An 18,192-nucleotide genomic window follows, 5' to 3' on the forward strand; every position below is an offset into this window, starting at 1 on the left:
CTGATTAGAGCTCTAATGTAGGTGTGTCATTGGACTGATTTTTGGGTTGGAACCGTCGAAATCAAAACAAATTTGGACGGATAAATGGACAAATAAGATATATTGAATTGATTTAGTTCAGACATAATGGTCCAAATGATTTATTGGATTGGATTGGATCTGATCGACCCCTAATGGATTTATATTGGATTAGGTTGAATTGAACCAATATCGGGTCTATTGATAGAAGATAAGAATACGCGTGTCAATGGACCAAAATTGGATTGGATTGGACCTGCTCTATCTGTAATGAATTCATATTTACCTGGATTGGATTGGACCAAATCCGGTACAATTGACATCCCTATTCTATGGCAAACCTTTTATGGAACTTTGTATCTATAAACCCCACGGCATCTGTGTATCATCTTTCAATATTTTTCATGATTTTTAAAAACGAACCAGAAACAGAACTGGTCAGGGGACCGGTTTCCGATTAAATAGTTCAACCATCCGGGTCGAACGGTTCGACCCGTGATGTCATAAATAAATTATAAATAAAAAAATAATTATAAATAATAAAAGTAGCACAAAATTAAATAAAAACAAAAAATACAGAAAATAAAACTATCTAAATAAAAATAATACAATACAAAATACATAAAAAATTTAAAAATAAAATACAAAAAAAATTAAAAAATACAGAAAAAACACAAAATAATTCAGAAGAAACAGAAAAATAAAACAAAAAATTTCAAAAAATACAGAAAAAATAAAAGGGGAGAAATATGAGAATTCACTCTAGAATGTTAGTTTGCTATGCAACCAAGATTGATATGTAAAGGACTTCAATACACATTAATTTTACCTAATTGATCAAAAAATTGCACTAATTTTTACCTGGAAGTGCTGCAAACTCGCCTACTGTAAAGCCTGAAAGTGCTGCAAATTGCAAAAAACGCTAGTCATCACCGGTCGTCATTAATCGTGGTCAGCCGGGAAGTGATGCAAATCGCAAAAAATACTGGTCGCCGCTACAAACTCGCCATCACACATCGCCATTAGTCGCAGTCGATCAGTGTGCATCGCCGTTGAACACCAGAGGAGCTGGCCGTCGTAGGTGGTTGGTTGGGTGTGAGGGTTGGCCGCCGCTGCAAACTCGACGTTGCTGGTCGCCGCTAATCACCGTCGGTTGGTGTGTATCACCGTCAAATGCTGGAGGTGCTGGTAGCCGTGGGTGGTCGGTTGGGTGTGAGGGTTGAGAGGAGGGAAGAACGAAGGGTTAGAGCGAAAATGGGGCTCTAACCCTACATTCGATTAATTGATTTGGGATGGGGATATTAAAGTAATATTTTTTTAAACAATGAAAATAAAAAAGAGAACCCGCCAACTACTGCTCGGGTTGAACGGTTTAGCGGTCTGACCACTCGGGTTAGTGGTTTTTTGACTTTTTCAATGTATTTTAAAGATTTCTGGTTTTTAAGGTAACCGGACCCGGGGACCAAACCGGTTACTAGTTTTTCCGGTCCAAATTTGAAAACCATGATATTTTATTACCAAAATTCTATTAAATTGAAACGCGTATTTGGTTTGATAGAAGAATGGTGGAGCACTTCTATACGTTGTAAATAAATTCTTACGAGATTGGATTATTAGCTGATTTTAATACTTGGCTTATAGTGCAAGTGGTTAGTGATGGGCGAGTTGATATTAGTGCCGAACCAAACAGACTGTTGGAAATGAAATTTCGATCGTTTCTGTCTAAACCAAATAGAACTATGGGAATAGACTATTCCCATTCAAGCTATAAAACAAATGGACCCTAATTGTGCTCTCTTACATTGGTCGGTCTGTAACGGTGTAGCATGTCATCTTCTTGCATGGAAAGGTTTCAATGAGCGTGGCAAGTTTATTTTTGGGTGCCCTATTTGGCTTGATGATTAATTTTCTCCAGTCTGACTTGAAGCTCTAATTCGATTCCTATTTTTCGAGTGTTTTCTGTTGTGGTTTGTTGTGTCCTTTGAGTTGCTTTTTTTTCTTGTTTTTGGCCTTTTAATTGGAAAGTTGCAACGTAAAATGTATTGGATGGTTGAAAATGTCCCAAGATTACCACTTAAATCCTCGTTGATCGGATTTAAAAATTCAACATTTTCTTCTTTTTCTTTGAGAAACGAAAATTCAAAGGACAAAAGCAGTTGTGGAAATCAGGGACATCCCAAGAATAAGGAACTAAAGATCCTCTTACGTCGCCCCTATGGCTATTTTGTACCGCACCGGACAGTGATTTTGTTCGGAGGAACAAAGGCTTTTTAATTTCTTTCTCCCTATAAATATATCTGTATGTACCTCCTTAATTGCCCCATAAACACCGTCTATCACTCCACGCTTCTAAAATCCAACTCCAGAAAGAAAGAATGTCGAGTACTGCTGGTCAGGTGATTCGTTGCAAAGGTACTTCAATAGCTCTTTCATCCCTACCTGTTTTGATTCTGACCTTCACCTCTCTTCTGGATTCGCTGTTTATCAATCTTGGGATCCGTTGTTTAGTTTTATTTATTGCTTGTTTGGTTTATAATTTCTACTCGTTTTAGCCAATCTGCTTGTCTAGTTTTCTGTTAGTAATATAAGTAGTTATTCCAGTTTATTTGTTTCTTGGGTCATTTGGGAGTTGGTTTCTCAGTTGATTTCGATTTTTCTGGGGTTTGTTCTTCAAAATAAAACAAAAAATTAAGACCACAACCAGAATCAGAACCCTTCAATTAGAACTGAAAAGTCTATTACCATAGTCTGTTTGGTCCAAATAACAATCGGAATGGTAATCTGTACTAGAGAGAGGGAGGGAACGTCATTCCACCAAGAATGGAAATGGGATTTTAATTATAGTTGAAATTGGAATAGCTCCATTCCGATTCCAAACCCCTACTCCTGCAAACCAAACAGACTCCTAGCTCCAATGGCAGGAATCAGGTGATTTTACTCGTAGATTCACTTGCCTTTTCTTCGTCAATGCAGCTGCTATAGCATGGGAAGCTGGGAAGCCATTATCAATCGAAGAGGTGGAGGTGGCGCCTCCACAGGCAAATGAGGTTCGTGTGAAGATCCTCTTCACCTCCCTCTGCCACACCGACGTCTACTTCTGGGAAGCCAAGGTAAATACACTACTTTCATATACTATTCAATTGCTTATTGCATTTTCAAATCAACAATTTGATCAGAACAAACAATGTAGCTGGGTACAAGCAAAAACAAAGGTATCTGTTTGAATTGGATTTATGGTGGTGATGTTTCTACAGTTTCTGGTCAAACTAAAATGATTTTTTCAAAATTTCAGGGACAAAATCCCTTGTTTCCTCGAATCTATGGCCATGAGGCAGCTCTTCGTAGGGAGTATACTTACTTTATACCCTCGGGCGACTTCCCTTGGGAACACGGTCCTGACGAGATCGTGATATTCCGGGAGCAGCTCTTCGTAGGGCTGCGCCTACCTTTCCACCCTCTTATCGTTGAGGTTATGAAACACTTCGGCGTCACCGTCGGTCAGCTCCACCCGAATTCTATTCGCAATTTGGTTGGGACTATCTCCCTCTTTTGCGAACACATTCTGCCTTTAGACCTGGAGATCTTCTCTTCTATTCTCATGCTTAAGAAGCAAGCGGGTCCCCTCCCCAGGCATAAGCAAGCGTACTACCTGTCTCCTCACCCGGGGTTCAAGCTTTTACACGATCTTCCTAACAAGGTCCCAGCATGGAAACGGGACTACTTCGGGGTACGAAGTGCAATGGGGTGGTCGTTCCAAACCGGGTGGGGGTTGGCTGCTCCTGACCCCGGTGTTACGCTAGATAAGGAGATGACGAAGGGCCTCTAGGACAAAGCCTGGCTCGGGCTAAAATGCCATCATTACCTGACGGAGGCCAAGCTCATCCAGGCCGACCTGAGTTCGGGTAGGTTCTTTGCTCAGAGGCTTGCCTTTTGTTTTGCTTTCCATTCTTTCATTTTCCTGATTCCGAGCTCTTTTTGCAGGTGTGATGGATGCAGAAAAGACTCATGGTGGGAACCTATTTCATGCCATGAAGAGGAAGAAGCAAGTTGCCAAATGGACTCGTGCTGAACTGCTCCGAGATGCGGAGTCCAAGGTATCAAGCTCTCCGCTAATGGCTCCGCCTAGGGAGCCCGAGATGGCCCCTCCAGTACAAGAAGCAGCAGGGGCCCCTTACACCGAGGCTGCTTATACCCGGGCTGGGCCTTCAAGCTTGGGAGGCCAAGACGAGTTCAGGAGTGTGCTATCACCGAACCACGCTCTTCAAAAAAGTAGGGAGACTGTTTACCCTGAGGAGGTCGCAGCGTGGGCCGAGCTTCCTTTGAACCACGTAGTTGGGCGTGCTGCCTCTTATGCCATGGTGGTAAGTCAGCGACTTCTTGTCGGGCTCCTCGTTATTACCTTTCTCGCTATTACTCTTTTTAACTTTGTTGTTATTTTTCTTTTTGGTAGGTGAACTACTCCATTCATGCTTTAGCGGCCCAAGCGGAAAGGAGCTCGAGGCGGGCACGTGCTTCCGAAGTGGCTTCTCGCACTGCAAAGGCCAGGCTGGCGAGGTCTTAGAGAGATACCGAGGCCATGGGAGTGGTGGTGAAGCACATGGCGATCCTGAGGCTAGACTTGCAGCACCAGGTCGAATACCTTCAGGAGGATATTAGGGAGAGGACTGAGATCTTTTCTCAGGGCATCGAGGATGCTAAGAAGAAGGTCGTCGATGACTATATCGCCTCGCCACGCTTTGACGACCTGATAGTGGGCTTGTATAGAAGGGGTTTTAAACTGAGCCGGTGGATGATCAGGAACACGTACCCCGAGCTTGACATCAGCACCATAACTACTTTGCGCATTACTCAGGAGATGGCCAACGCGGCTAATGGTGAACCGGATTCTGAGGATGAGGCAGGACCTTCGGGTATCGTTGAAGTGCCTTTCGAGGGCGAGGAAGATGTACCTCCGAGCCTGTGAGCTCGCTTCTGTTTTTTTTTTTTGAAATGCACATAGAGTATTCTGCAATAAAATGTCTTTTTGGTTAAGTGTTGTCTTCTCCTTCTTTGCCGAACTGATTATATTGTCGGACTGCTGGAATTAGGGCCTAAGGCGAATTAGCATAATAAGGCTATATGCCCAAACTGACTATATTGTTTTGTTGAGAACCATACTCGTGCGGCCACTTTCGGCATCAACATTGGCCCCCGATGATGAGATACCGAGGTCCTTATTAGCTCACTGTTAGCGCTTTTCCTTGTCAGCTTGGTGCTAGCATTTTTCCTTTGCTTGCCCACGTCGAGGTCCTTGGTAGCAACTTAGTCCACCTCGCTCGGTGGTTTGTAGGTAGTATCATCTCAAGTTAACGACATTCCATGCTCGGGGTACTTGTTTTCCCTCTAAGGTTTTGACCTTGTATGCTCCCTCGAGCGCTCTCTTTACTCGGTAGGGCCCTTCCCAATTCGGTCCAAGTTTGCTCACGCTGGGCTCGGGTGCCATGATCTTATGGAGAACCAGGTCGCCGATGCAGAAGTTCTGCTTTTTTACTCTGGCATTGTAGTACCGAGCTACTCTTTGCTGGTATGCTGCGGTCCGGATGTACGCGAGGTCTGTTACCTCATCGAGTAGATCGAGGTTGGTACGTAGCTCATCTCCATTTGTCTGATCGTTGTATGCTTCTTGTCGCAATGTAGGTACTTCGGTCTCCGTCGGGATTACCGGTTCAGTGCCGTAGGTGAGGTTAAAGGGGGTCTCTCCCATGGCAGTTTTTTTGTAGTTCGATGAGCCCATAGAATGCTTGGTAGCTCATCCGCCCACAACCCTTTAGCTCAGTCTAGTCGCACTTTCAGCCCGTGGAGGATAGCTCTGTTCATAACTTCTGCTTGTCTGTTTGCCTGCAGGTGCACGACCGATGTGAAGTTCTGTCGAATCCCATATCTTGGCACCATTCCTGAAATTTGATGTCCTCGAACTGCTTGCCATTGTCGGAGATCAGTAATGAGGTAATCCGAAGCGACATACTATGTTCTTCCAAAAGAAGTTTTATACGTTTTGAGCTGTGACTGTTGCGAGATGTTCAACTTCTACCCACTTTGTGAAGTAATCTACCTCCACCACTAGAAACTTCCTCCCACCTTTTGCTGGCGGGAATGGCCCCAAGAGGTCGATGCCCCATTGCGCAAAGGGCTATGGACTAGTGAGATACTTGAGGTCGGTGGCAGGCTGATGGTGGATATTGGCATGCTTCTAACACTTGTCGCATTTTCTGACGAGCTCAATGGCCTCTGCTTTCATCGTTGGCCAGTAGTACCCTTGTCGAAGTGCCTTCTAGGCGAGGGCCCTGCCCCCCAAAGTGTTCGCCTCACAAACCTTCATGAGTGTCATGGAGTACGAGCTCGGCTTCGGTAGGTCGCAAGCAACGCAGGTAGAGGAGCGTGTAGGATTGTCGGTACAACCGTTCGTCTATTATGACATATTTGGCTGCCTGGCGCTGCACCCTTCTGGCTGCATTGCGATCTGCAGGGAGGGTCCCGTCAAGCAAGAAGCTCGTGAGTGGGTCGATCCAGCTCAGCTCTGCTTCAAGGACGGGAGCGACCTCCTCTGCCCCCCCGAGAATGCTAGGCCGAGGTATGTCCTCTATGTACACGGTTCTCATGGTGTTGTGACTGGTGCTGGCTAACCAGGACAAGGCGTCGGCCTCAGTGTTCTCTGACCTCGGGATTTGCTTAATGAAGTGTGGCTAGAAGTTGAGTAGAGCCTCCTTTACCTTTGCCAAGTAGGCGATCATAGTTAGCTCGCGTGCTTCGTATTCGCCCGTAACCTGGTTGACCACAAGCCGGGAATCGGTGCAGATAACTATGTGTTTTGCTCTTATCTCTTGCGCTAGGGCCAGCCCGACTATCAATGCCTCATACTCCGCCTCGTTGTTGGATGCCGCAAACTCAAAGCATAGTGCGTATTCCAATTTCGTGCCACCTTGGCCACGCAGGACTATTCCAGCCCCGCTGCCCTGTTGATTCGAGGAGCCATCTACGTGAAGGATCCAGTGCTCCTCATCCCAGTTCGCGTTTGGCCTAACTAGGAGAGATGCCATCCTGGCTGCTACCTCACGGGGTTCGGACTCTATTGGCCTGGGAGCTCTGGGCTCACTCGAACTGGGGATCTCGGGCTCAACCGACCTGGGGACTTCAGAGCTGAACGTGCACTTGGTAATGAAATCTGCCAAGGCTTGGGCCTTAATAGCAGTTCATGGCTTATACTAGAGGTCGTACTTACTGAGCTTGATGGCCCACTTCGTCAGCCGACCAGAAACCTCGGGCTTGAGTAAGACTTTCCTCAGAGGTTTGTCAGTCAAGACGATGATAGTGTGAGCCTGGAAATATGGGTGGAGTTTCTGAGCTGCAATTATTAGTGCGTATGCCAACTTTTCTATCTGCGGGTATCTTGTCTCTACTCCCTGCAAAATTTTACTAACATAATAGATGGGTCGTTGGACCCGATCTACTTCTTTTATTAGTACCGAGCTGACCACCTCGTCGCTTGCCGAGAGGTACAGTTCTAGGACATCGCTCTCCTTGGGCCTGGTTAAGACCGGCACACTGGCGAGGTATTTCTTGAGCTCGCCGAACACGAGCTAGCAATCTGGGGTCCATTCGAACCCTTTGCCTTTAATTGCCTCGAAGAAAGGCAAACGGTCTACTGACTTGGACATAAAGCGGCCCAGGGCGGCTATGCGGCCATTTAGCCTCTGAACCTCTTTTACTTTTCGGGGTGGTCTCGTGTCTAGGATGGCCTTTATTTTGTTCGGGTTGGCCTCAATACCATGCCGGTTGACGATGTACCCTAGGAACTTACCCGAGGTGACACCAAAGACACACTTGTTTGGGTTCAGTTTTATGCTAAATTGACGCAGAATTTGGAAGATAGAGTGCAAGTCTTGTATTAATTCATGCGAAAACTGTCTTGACGACCATGTCATCTACATAACATTCTATCTTCATGCCAATTAAGGGCTGAAACAACTTATTCATGAGTCTTTGGAAGGTCGCCCCAGCATTTTTCAGTTTGAAGGGTCTAACTGTGTAGCAGTACAGGCCGAACTCAGTTATGAAGGTGGTTTTTTCCTCGTCGAACTGGTCCATCCTGATTTGGTTGTAGCCCGAGTAGGCGTCCGAGAAGCTTAGCAACTCATGTCCCGAGGTCGCGTCCACTAGGCGGTCAATTCTGGGGAGGGGGAAGCAATATTTTGGGCAAGCTCGGTTCAGGTCGGTGTAGTCGACGCACATGCACCACTTGCCATTTGCCTTTTTTACCAGAACTGGGTTGGCTACCCAGCTCGGGTAATGAACTTCCCTTATGAAGTCTGCTGCGAGGAGCTTCTCGACCTCCTCATCAACCGCCCTCCAGCGTTATGGGGCTAAGTTGCATTTCTTCTCTCTAATGGGTCTGACTACAGGTTCAGTATTAAGTTTGTGAGTTATAAGGTTGGGGTCAATACCGGGCATATCGGCCGCAGACCATGCAAAAATTTCTAAATTTTGAAGTAAGAAACTTACTAGTTCGGATCGTAGAGGTTCCTGGATGGAAGCACCAATCTATAGCGTCCGAGTTGGGTCCGCAACTGAAGTTGGGATTGCGACCGTTTCTTCTATGGGCATAGCTCGTTCTTCGCCTTGCTCCGTAGGTCACTCCAGTTTGAGGTCGTCGACTACCTTGGTTTTTCCCTTCAGGGCGGCAACATAGCACTTGCAGGACTCGAGCTGGTCACCCCGCACTACTCCCACACCGAAGTCTGTAGGAAACTTCATTGCCAAGTAGTAGGTGGAGACCACTACCCGTAGGACATGAGTGATTGGCCGCCCTATTATGGCATTGTATGGGAAGGGGGTCGCGACCACCAGGAAATCTTGATTGAGTCTGACCGCACATGGCCATGTGCCGACTTCCATAGGTACTGTTATTTTCCCGAGGGGCCTGACTTCCTCTCCGCTGAAGCCCACCAGAGGAGTGTTTGCGGCCTTCAACTCGCTTCTCTGCAACTAAAGCTGGTCAAACGCCGACTTGAAGAGAATGTCCATCGAGCTACCTGAATCAACAAGCACGCGCCTGACTTCGAAGTCGCTGATCCTTAGTTTTATGACAAGTGCATCATCGTGGGGGTAGTGGACCCCTCGCACATCGTCCTCCGTGAAGAAAATCGGTTCCTCCGTCTTCGGCCTCTTCGGAGGGTTCTGCTCTTCTCGGGCAGCTTCGTGAACTGAGGCCGCTGCCGAAGTACAACTCGCTACTACCGAACCTCCCACTATCACGTGGATGGTTCCCCGAACTGGCCTCTCTTCCGGAGGCTGTCTCTACGACTGTTCGGCCAGCCTGCTACTGGACTCGGGAGCATCCTTACCGTGCTCCCCTTGCTGACCTCTCTTATTATTATTATTATTATTATTATTATTATTATTATTATTATTATTATTATTATTATTATTATTATTATTATTATTATTATGTGTACAAATTTCTTAAGTACCCGCGACGGATGAGTCTCTCTATCTCGTCCTAGAGATTATTACAATGTTCGGTACTATGACCATGGTCTCCATGGAAACTGTAGTACAAGTTTTTGTTCCTCTCGTTTGGGTTCCTTTTTAGGCGAGGTGGCCACTTTACGTACAGGGGGTCTTTGATCGTCATCAAGATCTTAGCCCGCTTCGTGTTCAAAGGCGTGTAGTCTGTCCAACCTGCCATGGGAGCTCGGAACGACTGGCTTGGTTTCAGCGCTCGACCTGGATCCTTCCTGCTGTCTCCTTGATTGGGGAGTTCTTCTCTCTTTTTTTTTTCAAACCCACCCCCAGTCCTTTGGTTGATCTCCTCCTCCATTCGCATGAACTTGTCCGCGAGCTTAAAGAACTTAGCAATGGTCGCGGGCTGGTTGGCCACTATGTGCCACTTGAACTCCTTGTGTGTCACCTCCATCTTGGCCGCCGTGAGCTGAAATGCGAGGTCCAAGCATGGGATCTGTAGGCATGCATCGTTAAACCGCTTGATGTAGCTGCGGATGGGTTCCCCTTCCTTTTGGACCGTGCTGAGGAGGCTCTCCTGGTTCGGGGGCACCACTTGCTGGTGACGAAGTGCACAGTGAAGACCTGCACGAACTGAGCCCAACTCCTTATTGACCCGAGGGCCAAGTTCCTATACTAGGTGCGAGCCACTCCTCTAAAGGTGGTAGTGAAGGCTACGCACATATAGGACTTGCTGGCCCTAGCCAGGTGCATCTAGGACTAGAAGGCATCGACATGGTCGCTGGGGTCAAAGGACCCATCATACTTGTCGAGTGGGGGGAGTTTGAAGTCTCTGGGCATAGGAACTACAAGGAGTTATGATGACAGGGGGGAAGGGACTGAGAGGATTGGGGCAGCCTTTACCTCTTCCGAGCTCGCTTCTTCTTCACCTCGGAGCTCGGGCAGGACGCGGGTTGTAGTTCGGCGGCTTCGCCGGCGACGCCTCTGCTGCTTGGCAGGCCCGGCATTGGCACTGCTTGCCTCGGTGCTCCCGAGCTCGATGGGCCTAGACTGCTGGAGGTAGTCTGCGACTAAGGCGCTGAACCGGTTTTCGGTGTGCAGGGGCCTGTCTTGAGAGCGCCGAGGTGATGCTAACTTGATGGATCGGGTTCCTGGTCTGCCAGCGTGTGACGAGGTGGGGCAGCCGCTCTCTCTCTCCTGCTGGGGGATGAAGCCTGGTTTCTAGAGGGGCTCCGAGCCTGGGAGGCCCGAGCTTGGGAAGCCTCCTGGTTGGGGCACCCGCCTTGAGGGGAGAGCTTGGCTCGCCTAATGGCGGGGTGCCGAGGTGGGAGCTGCGGCTGACTTTGAGGCAGTTGGGGGAACTACTGTTGGTAGTGGTATTGGGATACATGGTGCAGCATCTGTTGCTGGTAGATTTGATGTTGTTGAAGCTGCTTGCATTTGGGCTTGGATGGCCCGCAAGCCATGCACCATGTCATCAAGCTAGTTCTGGCTAGTTGTCAGGGGAACAATGGTTGGTTCAGCAGAGGTGGTTCCAATAGAGGGAGGAAGGGGCACGTTCATGGCGGGAAGATTCACGGGCGCCACTATTCATGGTGCATTCAGGCTGGGGATCCCATCCACCGGAAGGGGGATGGTGAACTGTCCGATGCACACCACGGGGACTTGAAGTTGTTCCCCGGTGAAATTCATCTTCGTGCTACGTCTGGCATTGCTGGAAGAAGCCATGGGTGTTGGGGTTTCTTGGAAAAAAGGTGTTATAAAAGTTTTAGAGAGAGGCTTTTAGAAGCGTTTCCCATAGACGACGCGAATTGATGGAGCACAATCCAGTCGGTCCTACCTATCAACGATCTTGCCTCTGATTGGAGCAAAAGGTGTTTGAAACGGGGAAGAAAGCGAGTAGTCTCCGGGGAGGAACCCAGTAAGAGTGCTCCAAAGCACAAGTTAGTATTTTCTCAAAGGCAAGATAAAAACCAGATATCACAAAGTTATCACGTACCTTTATTCTTGGGGGGAAGAGGGCCTTTAATAACCACTTCGCGCACTCACTCCCAAGCTCCTGTCAGGTCGGGTATCATTACCTCTGCACTTCTGCCAGTTAGGGTGTCATCACCTCTGCTGGGGCAGACAACTGCCATTGCTCTCTTTGTCGGAGCCGTCTCTGTAACTAGAGGTGGCAGTGGTAGGTGCCCGTTGAAGTGCAATTGTCAAGCGTTAGATCCTAAGTCAGTCAGGTGCGCCGCCTCAGGATACGGACTCCTTTGGTGTCAGGTACAATTGTTCAATTCGGCGGCCTGGAGACGAAGTGTCGGAGTGGTGTGCGAGGTGAAATCTTGAGTTTGGATAGAAGTGTGGCCCGAACTGCCTTGGGGTGGGGCAGTTCGGGTTGTAGCCCTTTGCGCTCCTTGTAAGGCTCGGGATCAAAGGGAGAGTTCAGGCTCCTTTTGGGGAGCTCGGACCGCTGGTTCCTCCTCTCAGAGCTCGCGCCTTAAGTGCACTTTCGTGCTGAGCTGTTGCTTCTGCCAGGTCACCCTCGGTTGCTTCCACGAAAACGGGGTTCTAACCCTACATTCAATTACTTGAATTGGGTGGGGATATTAAAGTAATTTTATTTTTTATTTTTTTATTTTATTTAAAACATTGAAAATAAAAAAGAGAACCCACGATCTACTGCCCGTTGAACGGTTTAACGGTCTGACCACCTGGGTTAGCGGTTTTTTAGCTTTTTCAATGTTTTTTAAAGATTTCTGTTTTTAATGTAACGATACCCGGGGGCCTGACCGGTTACCAGTTTTTCTGGTTTTGAAAACCATGATTTTTTCTTACCAAAAATTCTATTAAATTGAAATGCGTATGTAGTTTGATAGAAGAATGGTGGAGCACTTCTATAGGTTGTAAATAAATTCTTACGAGATTGGATTATTAGCTGATTTTAATAATTGGCTTTTAGTGCAAGTGGTTAGTGATGAGCGAGTTGACATTAGTGCCGAACCAAACAGACTGTTGGAAATGAAATTTCGATCGTTTCTGTCTAAACCAAATAGAACTATGGGAATAGACTATTCCCATTCAAGCTATAAAACAAATGGACCCTAATTGTGTTTTCTTACATTGGTCGGTCCTGTAACGGTATAGCATGTCATTTTGCATAGAAAGGTTTCAATGAGCGTGGCAAGTTTATTTTTGGGTGCCCTGTTTGGCTTGATGATTAATTTGCTCCAGTCTGACTTGAAGCTCTAATTCGATTCCTATTTTTCGAGTGTTTTCTGTTGTGGTTTGTTGTGTCCTTTGAGTTGCTTTTTTTTCTCGTTTTTGGCCTTTTAATTGGAAAGTTGCAACGTAAAATGTATTGAATGGTTGAAAATGTCCCATGATTACCACTTAAATCTTGGTTGATCGAGTTTAAAAATTCAACATTTTCTTCTTTGAGAAACGAAAATTCAAAGGACAAAAGCAGTTATGGAAATCAGGGACATCCCAAGAATAAGGAACTAAAAGATCCTCTTACGTCGCCGCTATAGCTATTTTGTACCGCACCGGACAGTGATTTTGTTTGGAGGAACAAAGGCTTTTCAATTTCTTTCTCCCTATAAATATATCTGTATGTACCTCCTTAATTGCCCCATAAACACCGTCTATCACTCCACCCTTCTAAAATCCAACTCCAGAAAGAAAGAATGTCGAGTACTGCTGGTCAGGTGATTCGTTGCAAAGGTACTTCAATAGCTCTTTCATTCCTACCTGTTTTGATTCTGACCTTCACCTCTCTTCTGGATTCGCTGTTTATCAATCTTGGGATCGGTTGTTTAGTTTTATTTAGAGAAAAGTACGGAAATACACGATGTAGAATTCTGAATTCCATCCCCCCCCTACAATTAGCCCTGTCCCCCTATAAACCACATCCTCCCGTGAATTTGGCATCAATTCACAGTCAGGATGCATTCCCCCTGTACTTTGAGCCTATAAATTCTGAGCTGGGCTGATTTGTACTTTTCCCTTTTATTTATTGCTTGTTTGGTTTATAATTTCTACTCGTTTTAACCCATCTGCTTGTCTAGTTTTCTGTTAGTAATATAAATAGTTATTCTAGTTTATTTGTTTCTTGGGTCATTTGGGAGTTGGTTTCTCAGTTGATTTCGATTTTTCTTGGGGTTTGTTCTTCAAAACAAAACAAAAATTAAGACCACAACCAGAATCAAAACTCTTGAATCAGAACTGAAATGTCTATTACCATAGTCTGTTTGGTTCAAATATCAATCGGAATAGTAATCTGGACAAGAGAGAGGGAGGGAATGACTGGAGGGAATATCATTCCCTCAAATGGCAGAATGTCATTCCATAAGAATGGGAATGGGATTTTGATTATAGTTGGAATAGGAATGTCTCCATTCCGATTCCAAATACCCAGTACTCTGCAAACCGAACAGACTCCTAGCTCCAATGGCAGGAATCAGGTGGTTCTACTTGTAGATTCACTTGTTTTTTCTTTTTGTCAATGCAGCTGCTATAGCATGGGAAGCTGGGAAGCCATTATCGATCGAAGAGGTGGAGGTGGCGCCTCCACAGGCAAATGAGGTTCGTGTGAAGATCCTCTTCACCTCCCTCTGCCACACCGACGTCTACTTCTGGGAAGCCAAGGTAAATACACTACTTTCATATACTATTCAATTGCTTATTGCATTTTCAAATCAACAATTTGATCGGAATAAACAATGTAGCTGGGTACAAGCTAAAACAAAGGTATCTGTTTGAATTGGATTTATGGTGGTGATGTTTCTACAGTTTCTGATCAAACTAAAATGGTTTTTTCAAAATTTCAGGGACAAAATCCCTTGTTTCCTCGAATCTATGGCCATGAGGCAGCAGGGTATGCAAATCCCAATCTCATGAAATAATTGTTTGCTAACGCTAATCCTTAATGATTGATCAGTAAATGTAACGAATTATTTGATGGATATCTAGGATTGTTGAGAGTGTTGGAGAGGGCGTAGCAGATCTTGCCCCAGGAGATAAAGTCCTTCCAGTGTTCACTGGAGAATGCAAGGAATGTGCCCACTGCAAATCAGCGGAGAGCAACATGTGCAGCCTCCTCAGGATCAACACCGATAGAGGTGTGATGCTTAGCGATGGCCAATCCAGGTTTACTGCAAAAGGCCAGCCTATTTACCATTTTTTGGGCACCTCCACCTTCAGTGAATACAGTGTCATGCATGTTGGCTCTGTCGCCAAGATCAACCCTTCAGCCCCCTTAGACAAAGTTTGTGTCCTCAGTTGTGGCATCTCCACAGGTGCATAAATATTAACCCAATCCCAACTTAATTATATTCAAATTGCAGTTTAATTATGTTCTCCATTGATCAATAAACTTTGATTTTTCTCTTCAAGGTCTTGGTGCTACCTTGAATGTTGCAAAACCTCCCAAGGGCTCATCAGTGGCCGTCTTTGGTTTGGGAGCCGTAGGACTTGCTGTGAGTTTCAATTTCTTGTCATATACATCAATGTTGTTCTTGTCAGTTCATTCCAATTCACCTACTGACAGATTTGTTTGTGCTGGCACCATGGGAATAGGCTGCAGAAGGGGCCAGAATTTCTGGGGCTTCTAGAATTATTGGTGTCGATGTGAACACCAAGAGGTTTGAGGAAGGTAAATGATTCAGCCCTACCAGCACTTAATCATCTTTGTATCATAAAATTGAAGGTGAAAAAGCAAATGAGTTTTCCTTTATTTCTTCTGAACAGCTAAGAAGTTTGGCTGTACTGAGTTTGTTAATCCAAAAGACCACAATAAACCAGTTCAAGAGGTTTGATACTGGAACCCTTGTTATCAAATTCTGGCATTTCAATGATGCTAAACCTTCTTGTATTATCTCATAGATTGAACCAATTTTCTTGCACCCATCTTGTTTAGGTGATTGCTGAAATGACTGATGGAGGAGTTGACAGGAGTGTTGAATGTACTGGAAACATTGATGCCATGATCTCTGCTTTTGAATGTGTTCATGATGTAAGTTGTCATCATCTAAATGCTTTCCCTGAATTGTTCCTCCTCTCCGAATTAAAGTGTCTCAACACACCGTTCCACTGAATCTCAATGAAAAACATAAAATATTCTTTCAGGGTTGGGGTGTTGCTGTTCTTGTGGGTGTACCTACCAAAGATGCTGTTTTCAAGACGCACCCTGTGAATCTATTGAATGAGAGAACTCTCAAGGGCACCTTCTTTGGAAACTACAAACCACGCAGTGATCTTCCTTCCGTTGTAGAAAAATACATGAATAAGGTAAATTTGCAGATTTCATTAACAATTACCTTCCTGATGATCCCATGCTAGAAAAATGAAAAATCTTGTATTGATGATTCATACATGTAGATGCTATTCAGAGTAAGAAGTTGATAAACTTCAAATCTTGTGATCATTGAGCAGGAACTTGAGGTGGAAAAGTTTATTACCCATGAAGTGTCATTCTCAGATATCAACAAAGCTTTTGATTATATGCTAAAGGGTGAAGGCCTCCGGTGCATCATCCGCATGGAAGGTTAAAATAATGGAGTTGAGTTATTCATCACAATCTACATATACTGGTTTCAAGTCCAAAAGAAGATGACAATAACATAACTTCATTTTGTTTTTATTGTCCTATGTTGAATTCAAGTCCACAAAATCTAGGCACATTTTGTGCATAGAGAGTGATGGCACGGCTTGTATTCTTTTTCTCCCTTGAGCTTTATATTAAGAGTAAAATATTAATGTTACTTTTGGTTGTCTGAAATTAAATTTTGGTCCCATTTATGTCTTGCTATGAAAATGACGAAAATGGTAAAATAAAAAAATTCTCGTTTCCTTCAATCAAGCGCAGTCCTATATCTATATTCTTCAGGTTTTGCGTGGCCAAATACCAAACAATGAAACGACAACTATATTGATTAGGGCTGCTCATAAGAAGATCCAAACCGATCAATCTTAACGATCCAATCCGAATTGGTCGGGTTTTCTTCAGTATCGGTCGGTTTCAAGTTGTAAAAAATCATAAACCGATAGTTCGGATAGGTTTCGGTTTTCATATGTAAAAACCAAAACCGACTCGAACCGAACCAAACCAACTTAATAGTTAGTAGTTAGTTCCTAGTTAGTATTTACAACCTATTTAATTCCTACTTAGTATTTACAACCAACCAATGGTTTATTTGACCGTTTTTTATTTTTTTATTTTTGTCAAAACGGGCCGGCTGTTCGGGTCGAACAATTGGACCATTCGAACCGGTAACCAGACCCTGACCAGTTCAGTCACCGGTTCGTTTTTAAAAACCATGATCTGGACCTTCATCCTAACATTTTTCATTTAAATGACAATTACTCCAAAAGAAAACACCCTCTCTCTTACCACTACCTCACAATTCATCTTCTTACCACCGAACCAGACTCTCTCTTTCACGGAACAATGTTTTCAAAACTGGACTGGAGCGGACAGTCGCACCAAATAAACCAAGAACCGTTCAGATCTTCGATTCTGGTTTTACTGTAAACCGATAATATTCAAAAACCCATTGAAAAGGTAGAGAACCGCTGATCCGGGTGGTCGAACCGCTAAATCGTTCAACCCGGCAGCGGTTTACGGATTCTATTTTTTATTTTTCCTGTATTAAGAAAAATATAAACTAAAAAATAAAATTCTTCCCGTGTCCCAACTCCCAGTCAATTCGTAAGGGCTACTGGGCTAGGATTCGAACATTAGTAATTTTCGTTCTTCCCTTCCCATCTCTCTGCCGCTCAGTAACCACCGACGACCTGTCGAGGCCACGACCTACAGTGAAGTACGGCGACTCACGGCAACCGGAGGTGGTGGTTGAGGCTTCATCGACGACGGCCTACGGCGACAAGATTTTATATTTCTCAAGGATTTGCAGTGGCAACCGACGGTTTTGCAGCGGCAACCGTCGTTTAAAGTCCAAAATTTGCAGCGACCGGTGGTTTAATCAGTTTCATCACTGATCTATAGGAGTTTGCAGCGGCAGTTTCTAGCTTTTTGCGCATCATCCGGAGTTGCCGCGGCAATCACCGGCAACTAAACTATTGTCCACCGACGGCGATTTTCCTCTCTGTGAGCCCAAACTATAGTCCACCGACCAAACTACAGTCTACCAACGGCAGTTTCTTTGTTTACAAATTTCAATGTTTTGTTTTTTTACAATTTTCTATGTTTTTTTCTGTACTTTTTGGACTTTTTTGTATTTTCTGCACATGTATAAGTAATTAAGTATGATTAAATACATCTTAATTTTTTATATTTTTTAAATTTTTTGTTTTTTTTTTATATTTTTTGTATTTTCTATGTGTTCTGTATTTTAATATTTTTGTATTTAGATACTTTTATTTTTTTCTATAAGATGGGTTTTTCTATATTTTGTTTAATTTTATGCTGTTTTTATTATTTATAAATATTATTTTATTTTTAATTAATTTATGATGTCACAAATTGAACCATTTGATCCAAACGATTGAACCTTCAAACTAGAAAATGGTCCCCCAACAGATTCTGTTTCTGAATCGATTTTTAAAACGTTACTGGGAAAGGTGGATGTGCACCGACTCTCTTTTTTCACTTAGATCCATGGAAGGTCAACACCGCATCACCCCTCTCTCACACAAATCTTGAAGTTGGTTCCGCACCACCATCAC

The 18,192-nt window shown here is 44.6% G+C and overlaps 1 protein-coding gene and 1 long non-coding RNA gene across 2 annotated transcripts; both read left to right on the forward strand.

Annotated features, from left to right (window-relative positions):
- The first annotated feature begins 2,059 nt into the window (after nucleotides 1-2,059).
- On the forward strand, nucleotides 2,060-3,366 carry LOC148851733 (uncharacterized). Its single transcript, XR_016099083.1, has 3 exons — nucleotides 2,060-2,430; nucleotides 2,992-3,128; nucleotides 3,311-3,366. It is a non-coding gene; the product is annotated as an uncharacterized LOC148851733 (long non-coding RNA).
- Nucleotides 3,367-12,928: 9,562 nt separating this feature from the next.
- LOC148851734 (alcohol dehydrogenase-like) lies at nucleotides 12,929-16,290 on the forward strand. Its single transcript, XM_088944013.1, has 10 exons — nucleotides 12,929-13,230; nucleotides 14,018-14,154; nucleotides 14,337-14,383; nucleotides 14,479-14,804; nucleotides 14,902-14,984; nucleotides 15,085-15,160; nucleotides 15,256-15,317; nucleotides 15,425-15,520; nucleotides 15,634-15,795; nucleotides 15,940-16,290. Exons 1-10 carry the CDS (start codon nucleotides 13,194-13,196, stop codon nucleotides 16,054-16,056), a joined length of 1,143 nt encoding a protein of 380 aa, XP_088800139.1. The 5' UTR covers nucleotides 12,929-13,193; the 3' UTR covers nucleotides 16,057-16,290.
- The last annotated feature ends 1,902 nt before the right edge of the window (nucleotides 16,291-18,192 follow it).

This window comes from Nelumbo lutea, chromosome 5 (genome assembly GCF_056320005.1).
Source record: "Nelumbo lutea isolate HS-2025 chromosome 5, American lotus-T2T, whole genome shotgun sequence".
NCBI classification, from domain to species: Eukaryota; Viridiplantae; Streptophyta; class Magnoliopsida; order Proteales; family Nelumbonaceae; genus Nelumbo; species Nelumbo lutea.

Bases quoted from the DNA above. Each gene is read 5' to 3' on its own strand.
- LOC148851734 (XM_088944013.1), top strand. From the start codon at position 13,194: ATGTCGAGTACTGCTGGTCAGGTGATTCGTTGCAAAG. The intron at 14,985-15,084 runs GTGAGTTTCAAT...CCATGGGAATAG, and splicing joins TGGGAGCCGTAGGACTTGCT to GCTGCAGAAGGGGCCAGAAT. The intron at 15,318-15,424 runs GTTTGATACTGG...CATCTTGTTTAG, and splicing joins ACAATAAACCAGTTCAAGAG to GTGATTGCTGAAATGACTGA.